The 8,532-nt window shown below is 36.7% G+C and overlaps 1 protein-coding gene across 1 annotated transcript; it reads left to right on the plus strand.

The window, feature by feature from the left end:
• Window positions 1-804: 804 nt before the first annotated feature.
• LOC115623866 lies at window positions 805-7,087 on the plus strand. Its single transcript, XM_030518412.1, has 2 exons — window positions 805-1,133; window positions 6,493-7,087. Exons 1-2 carry the CDS (start codon window positions 805-807, stop codon window positions 7,085-7,087), a joined length of 924 nt encoding a protein of 307 aa, XP_030374272.1.
• Window positions 7,088-8,532: the final 1,445 nt, after the last annotated feature.

Genomic DNA, 8,532 nt, shown 5'->3' on the forward strand with positions numbered 1-8,532 from the left:
TCGTATGAAGAACCATTTATTACAAACTATGCAAAATGTTGTGAGAACTCTTTACGGATCTATCTCGGAGCTCTGCAAGGTATTGCAAATCCAAACAGCCGATCGTTTCTTTAAGCTAGCCAGTAAGCAGACTAAAAAAAATATATACAAGTATGCATATTAAGGCTGAGGAACTAGTATGCAACGCCCCTCTACTTATAGTTATCTGGATATAACAAATATGACATCAAACACAATGGTATTTAATGGTATTTACAAAAAATGTGATACGTTTTCTAAAAAACGATATAGAGCTCGCAATGGCACTAGTCCTAACGCTTTAAATATCGACTATATAATAATAAAAAACCTTATTAAAAAAAAAAACAACATACCATCATCTCATGGGCCTCACACTTCAACTTTGAAGTTCTTTGATTGATTAGTGGGCTTTTGTTAGAGTCTTGTTTGTCTGGGTTTTAAAAATAAGTTAAGGTGGCGGTGCAATAGAGCATTCGGAGATAGCGCCATTGTAATGGAAAATGATGTTTAAGGAACTTATTTATGCACATTGTGCTCTTTTTATGGTTATAAGTGACATTTGTTTGCTTGCCCAATAATAGTGTTGTTTGTCAATAAATTATATATGAGGTGCTAATTCAACTGATTTGAAAGCCTAAGCGCGTTAGCCTAAAACAGTAAGTGTGCATGGCTAAGAGATCATTTTCTATTTGGCAGCAGAGGTAACGAAGTGTATTAAGCCGAAGCATCACAGAGTTATATCTCGGAGCTATGCAAGCGAGTGTTTGTTGTCTGGCAATTGTGATGCTGCTTCCCTCAAGGAGTAGCGGCAGTGGAGATCACTTAGGGCGCCTCAGCCGATCCCTGATATATGTAGGTCATACGCCCATTCTGCAATTCATTGGTGGCTTCGGTGTACCTGTTCAGGATTCTAGCATCGAGTCCGTTATTTTGGGATATGTGTTTAGAACGCAATATTTTATGCCCCACAATGCCAGCGATCTGCCAAATTATGAACTGCGACCTCAGCCCATAACGGGACGCGCTGCCTCGATCTATCGTTGGGTGCTCTATCGGGGCATCGAAACGTTGCTGGAGAAAGTCGGCCTCCCAGGACGAAGCTGTCTGAGCGCGTGATTTGCGAGCATGCAGCCTTGCCTCTCAGTCACGAGAGTGGGCTATTGGCCGAGATATTACACATTATCCTCACGCCTTCGAGTTCTAGGGATGCGCTAGCGCAGCACACGGATCGAGACTATTTATTGGCCGAGCGGTTCGGATTGCCGCACTGCTTTTGCACAGAAATGCAAAAATTCGCCCATGGACTTGATTACAATGTTAATAGAAGTGGCCGTGTAATTTAAATGTACAGTGTTGAAATAAGTGCTAAAGTAATATATAAGATTTTATTGATGTGTTGAGCTATGGTCAGACTCGCAAATAATTTGCACACAACTGCATCGAATTATCAAAGTTCAAATGCTAACGAGCCTTATGCTTCTCACGGTACACATTTCATGTCCTACATACTTGAAGGTTTCAACGAATTTGTATGCACATTTTTTGCTCGTTTGACTGTTGCATTCGTGTTATTTTAAATGGGAATAAATCAGCTATTTAGTCACAATTGTTAAGCAATTAATTAATCCCATATTTCTAAAAAATACGAGATTGTTTTGTAATATTTGTTCAAAGTAAAAACTGAACAAATAAGGGAAGATTTTATTTTGTAATTTAATTTGTATTATAGTTTTTAATTTTATTTTAATTAAATTAAATTTTTTGTAATTATTAAATATTTTTATTCAATCAAAATTAGTTGTTTTTATACATAACTATGATTATCCCTTATCAGATGCTTAGAATTTTTTTTTTTTTTAATTTTTGAAAATGCTGTAGTTTTTTATCATTATTAGAACGTACGCGTTTGGGGTATATTCAAATACGTGACGAAACAAATAGGACTTCCTTAAGTTTCTTCTGGGTTCTTAAGGAAATAAGTTACTTAGAAAAAAAACCTTACCGTTTTATATAAAAATATATATTATATAATAATGAATATTTCAGCCAACATTTCCATTTTATGATTGTTTTGCTATACTCTTAAACAAGAGCGTACGCAGGGGGGGGGGGGGGGGGGGGGGGCGTTTGAAATTTGAACAACGTGACAAGGTTCTAATAATAGTTTAAAATGCAATAAAAATGCAGTCTAATATTTTCTAATGGTCTTAGCAAATAAACTTTTATACATTTTTCTTGCAATAACTTTGCAGCCGGTTTTTAATTTATTATATTTTCCAATCGGGGTGGGCAACCCGCCGAATACATAATCGATAACATATATTTGCTACTTAATATCTCAAATGTAATGAAATAGTTACCGATACATATTATCGATCTTATCGATTGAAAAACGAGTATGCATCTAGTATTTTTTAGTGATTTTTTTGTTGCATAATTTTTCTATTACAAAAAAGTTTAAAAAATAAACTAAATTGTTCTCAACATTATTGAAACATTTTTGTTGATTGCGCTTGCAGTATTCGGTTGATGAAAATTGATTTCAATCACGAATTGAAAGCAACAATTTAATTGCCTCGTTTAGCTTCAATTGATGCATGCATTCATGCAACTGACTCACAACTTTTCCCAATACAATTGGCCAAAATGCTACATTTATTTATTGTGCTGTCGTCGCTCATCAATTTCAGTCATTGTCATGCACACCTGCACAATATTTTTATTGTATTTCAAGTCAGCGCACATTGGTTCGTGCCCCACAACTGCCACTACCACTGCCACAGCAACCAACTACCCTCTTCCTGCACTGTCCATTGCTCCACCTGTCCTGTGCTTTCCTGTCATGTCATGCCCTGTTCGTTTTTGTATGTATTTATTTTTTATTTCTTATTGACCAAAGAGCTTTGAAATGGGACTTGCCAATTATTTTGTGCAAAATCCATGAATAATACGAAGCTCGGAAACATATGGCAGCTAGTCATATTTGTGTATGGAATTGAGGGAGGAAATGCGGGTAGGAAAACAGATTTAAGTTTTAAGCTTCCCTTTGAGGAGCACACACACTCTCATACACGCTCTTTAAAATGCAAAATGTTGACAAGTTGGCGTAAATGCCACTCGTATTAAGTGGAGCACAGCAGCTACTACTTTTCCACCTCTCCGCCTCGTTTCCTTCTCGAACTACTTTGCCTCATACTTGGAGAAAATTCTGAAATTGCAGCTTGTCCCCGGCATACATTTTGAGTGTTTTGTATTTTGCAGCAGGCACAGACATGCTCCTGTCATTTGCATACAATTTGAACTCATTATACACCCTCAAACACCCACACACAAAGTTCCACACACACCATCTAGTTGCAGGCGCGCACTTCTAGCAGCTTAGCCTAACTAAATAAGCATAAATAAGATACATATTCATTTGCCAGACGACGTTGTTGTGGCGCAGAAGCCCTTCTCAAAGGGGATTTACGCTTGCCAGCACACTAAAGAGGCAATTGTGACGCAATATGAGGTCAAGATGCGGTTGTTCCACATCCATAAAGCATACGTCATGTTGTACAAGTAAATGTGCAAGCCGTTCACACATTCGTAGAATACGCTTAGCATTCGAAGAACATATAAAATTAAAAGCCTAATGATAGCAGCCCACAGTCAAATACATACATATATACACATACATATGTACTATGTTTAGTTCTGTTCGCATCAATTATGTCAGTTGTCAAGCCGCCGTCTAATCATTTTGTCAGTTTGCAAGCATAATTGATTTTGAAAGTTGTCTACAGGCGATATCACATTTTCAACAGCAACTCACATAAACGAAGAAATACATATACTTGTATGTGTATGCCTGTGAGTGCTTCGAGTTTATTTAAATTCGAATTTGCATATTGTTAGCTTTATGGAGATTCGGTTCGCCCGCTGTGCATTGCCCGTAGCCTTTGGAGTCTGCCGTCTGTCTTGGCAAGAACTTACGGTTTCTAACAAGCCACATGAAATGTTTCACTCGTACTCCAAGTTAAAAGTTTTCTGCGCCAAGCCCTTCAATGTTGATTCTGCGGGTTTTTGGATTTTCTTTTATTAATATATACATATATATCAAAGAATATTCAGAGCTGAAATTGAAATGCACTGTCAATTGACAGTGTTGTTTGATTTGAAGTAGTTTTGCAGTCGAGTTTCTGAGAAACAAACTTCAAAGTAATATTTTCTTTTTCAGTAAGTTGATTATTTATTTCACCAATTTCGATCGATACATGTTTTCTTTACTTCATTTTCCATATCTATTTTCATTTACTCGAATAGTTTTTATTTATTTCATAAATGAATGTACATTTCATGAACAAATAAACGGACTCCCTGACAAAGGCACAATACGCTGCCGAAGCGCAAGTAGATAACTGATAACTGGCATACATTATTGGCAATGGGATAAATTAAAAATAGGTGCAATGAAAAACACAAAAAGATTTACTTGAATAATAAATAGTTTAAAAATAAGCAAATCAAAATGTTCGCACATTGTAAATGGCTTTTTAATTCCTAGCCTTGTTGTATTTCGGATGAACTTGCTTTTAAATTCCAGATGAATATTGAAAGCTTCGGTATCATTATCAGTAAAAAAAATAAATAATTATTTTCAAAAACATGTAAATACAAGTATATTGGTTATTTAACGATGCATCTCATTTGGTAATGTATCTCACATAATAAAATTTGTTTCGTTTCAGTCTAGCATGCTTTGGAAACAAGACTTGGTAAAGTTTTTTATGGCTTACCCATTTTATGGCTACTTTTAGTTAAATCCTCTCAAATCCACTGGCAAGCGACACGCAACAAGTAACTGCAGAAAGTGTGGTGGCTCGACAATGCAGTTCCAATACATTTATATAACAAATAGCTCGGTTTGCATATGCATTCGGGCCATCCTTTCCAACCCGACCATCCAACTAAGTCGCTGCGGAATGCTGCCGCCGTTGGCATTGCCATCACGTTCGCTTGGCTGGCAGCCACTTTTTGCAGAACATCCTTTTGCAGTAGTCTGTCGCTTAGTCGCAATTTTTTATTTCCTTAGCCGTTCTACGTCTCGCTGCATTTTTCTAATCTCACGCCAGCTTCTTCTCAACATCATTTCCTTCTGTTCTCATCTATTCTGTTCTGTTCAACTCTGTCCTGTTCTTTTCTATTTTGTTTTGTTCTACTGCAGCTCTTGATTCAACAGCAATTCACTTAACTTACTCAAGTCGTTGTCGGCATAGCTTCCGCTCAAGGTTCTGCATTCCAGCTGCCCCCCTTCCACGTGCCCAGACTTTTCGCTCCCACACTCCTTCGCATCTTTGTCGCTGTCGGAGTGCGCTTAGTGTCTTAATGCCAAAACTCACATACTTCGTATGTGTGTTTGTGTTCATGTGCAGTGCTTTATATACATTTCGTTATCCTTTGGTTCATGCATTTGTACGCTTTACTTAGAATTGGCGACGACGCGAGTACTAAGCCGCAATGTAAGCGAAGTCTCATGAATGTTGAAAAATATTTACTATTTGTTCGCTCCGTTGTGACGGCATATCAGGTTTCTTTGAATTGAAGCTCGCAGTCTGTGTCTGTGTCTGTCTTCGAAAACGCCGAGAGTCGTGTTTCGAGCTGGTTGTAAAATCTTTTAATGACGCTTCAAATCATTTTAATGGATTTTTTGGCTATAAAGATGAAAATTAAAGTAGAGACATACTCAGATGTAATATATTTTTTAAAGTATTATTAATGCTTGAACTTTATTTGATAATGAAGCCGAATGGACTATTTTCAGTATTTAGGAAACTTACTTCAATCGAATTCTTTTATTTCTCTTTTCGCACAAGAGATGTAGTATATACATACATATCAGCAGCTGTGTAACTTTTCTAGTTAATAGCTATATCTCGGATAGGCTATTTGAATAAATTTGTAATCAATATCATGATTCTAGACTGCCCCACAGATAGTAAACAATTCCACCTAAAACTGAGTGACTTTTTTTTTTAGCAAAATACACTAACAAATTGTGAACATTACACATTTGCATTTTTTCCAAGTGTATTAAAAATTAGGCCAATTTAGTAGCTCGTGTTAATTGCACAACAATCGTTACAAGTGTGCGCCTTCTGTGGTCTCATTATGGTCGCTATTGACAATTTATTTGTTGAAGAAAAAGCAACAGAACTGCGATGAAGCATTTAGTTAGTGCCTACATTGTATATCAGGTGCTAATTGAACTGATTTTAAAGCCTAAGAATGCAAACTAGAATCGTTAAGGAAAGTGAGTGTTTCTCCCATTGAGGTGCGAAATCAGTTACTTCTTGGCAGCGGAGCCAACGAGTCAACCAGTTACCGACGGGCTCTTCTCACATAAAGAAGCAACCGGCCATTATATTATAAAGCTATGCATGTGAACGAATATTTAGTTCATTTATTTTGTTTGCTGCAATTGCTTCCTAGGCTATGTAGCAGTAGCAACGATCACTTGAAGCGTCTCAGCAGATCCTTAATATATCCAGAGACTGCGCCCACACGTCTGCAATTTATTGGCGGTATCGGTATTCCTGTGGAAGATTTGCATTTCGAGTCCATAACATCGGGCTATGTATTAAAGGCGGAATATTTTCTGCCCATTAACGCCAGCGAACTCACCCACCACTATCTACGACCTCAGGCCATAACGGGACGCGAGGAAGATGTAAGCAGCAGTGATTCTCCATTTAACTACGCCTCGATCTATCGATGGATGCTCTATCGCGGGGTTGAAACGTTGCTGGAGAAGGCTGGCCTCCCAGGACAAAGCTGTCTGCTGCGCGTGATTTGCGAGCATGCAGCCTTGCCTCTCAGTCACGAGAGTGGGCTATTGGCCGAGATATTACACATTATACTCACGCCCTCAAGCTCTCAAGATGCGCTAGCGAAGCATACAGATCGAGATTATTTAATGGCGGAGCGTTTTGGACGCCGTGGAGGTGACTGTCGGGCTGCTTTTGCAAAAAAGTGTAAAAAATCTCCCATGGACTTCATAACGATGTTAATCGAGGTGAATGGATAACAAAAAAGTAATGGGAAACAAAGGAAAACAAGCATTTAAATACGATATGAGAGTGTCAATGAAAAATAATCGAAACTATGAACGCAAGAAATGCGAATATATAGTAAAAGAAAATGTAAAGCTTGGTGTACAGGCTACAGTGTACAGTGTAATGTGGGAAAACACAATATGAATAGTGTAGTTTCTCAAGCAACGTCTCTATCTATATAAAGAAAGCTAGCTTAAAATCGAGTAAAATTAGTTATTATTATTATAAAGCATTATTGCCGGTACATGATCAATTTCCTTTTGCACTACTGTTCATGTTTTTTATTCAACAAAAATAAAATTCATTCGTTCATTCATTCCGCCTAGATTTTATTCACATGGGAAAAAGATTCATTTTTAAGCTAAGTAAAAAGCAATTTTGTAAGTATATATTTATACATCTCAATGAACAAATTAACAATTCTAGTAACTGAAAAACAAATTTATCAGTAAGGCCTTAGCATGCATTCTGGTTTCTTTTGAAATGATGATTCACATATATAGAGCATAAGATTAGTAATTACCATGTAAATATCGTACTAGATATGTTCATAAAACACAGAGACTTTTCTGTGAAAATCCAATACTGCTAGTCCAAATTTGTCCTTTTAGAAATTAGAAGAAGCTATCAATGCGTCCAAGATATCCTCTATTGACTACGTTTCGTTCAAATAGGAAAAGCAATAAAAATTAATTAATTTAAAATTATTGTCCTAATAATTTCTTTATAATAGGAATATTATTTGAACGAATTGAGTTCAACTGATTAAAGAAATAACATAAAAATGTAACCAACATTTTTCAACAGATCAAACGGCCTCTTATTCATATAAAATATCCAATAAACTGATTCAAAAGATTTGCCAATAAGATTGCATTCAGAATTGCTATAAAATGATTACTTTGCTCAACAAGTTCCTCGTTTCATTAAACTGAAGCTGAAATCTATTTCCATTATACACACACCCTCAATTTTAACTATGTGCTTCTAATTAAAAGTCAACTATTTTGCTAACAGACTGCCACCAACATATAGAGACATATGACATTTCACGTGCCAATAAACAAAGTCACAAAGACATATACTCGTCTATATGTATATTAACAGAGCCATTCAATCATATGAAAGGGAATACTGAAGGCACAGACCCAATGATTTGCACTGAACTTACAAAAGTGACAATGTGTGTAATGCATTCGCCCCCCACTTGCCCCCTCATTATTATGCCTGGGCTACAAGCAATACAAAATGCAAATTCTGCAACAATGTCGTGGTGAAAGTATGTTTGTGTGTGTGTTTAACCAAATCACGTAGCATTGGTGTGACAATCACAAAGTTGATAAACATTTTAATTAGTTTTCGCACTCATGCATGCGCCCATGGATCGCAATCAGCGTCAATTGTAATTAAAGGCATA

Source organism: Scaptodrosophila lebanonensis, unplaced genomic scaffold, assembly GCF_003285725.1.
Source record: "Scaptodrosophila lebanonensis strain 11010-0011.00,11010-0021.00 unplaced genomic scaffold, SlebRS2 tig00000053-arrow-pilon, whole genome shotgun sequence".
In the NCBI taxonomy this organism is placed as follows: domain Eukaryota; kingdom Metazoa; phylum Arthropoda; class Insecta; order Diptera; family Drosophilidae; genus Scaptodrosophila; species Scaptodrosophila lebanonensis.

Bases quoted from the DNA above. Each gene is read 5' to 3' on its own strand.
- LOC115623866 (XM_030518412.1), top strand. From the start codon at position 805: ATGCTGCTTCCCTCAAGGAGTAGCGGCAGTGGAGATCACTTAGGGCGC. The intron at 1,134-6,492 runs GTGATTTGCGAG...ATTGCTTCCTAG, and splicing joins GGACGAAGCTGTCTGAGCGC to GCTATGTAGCAGTAGCAACG.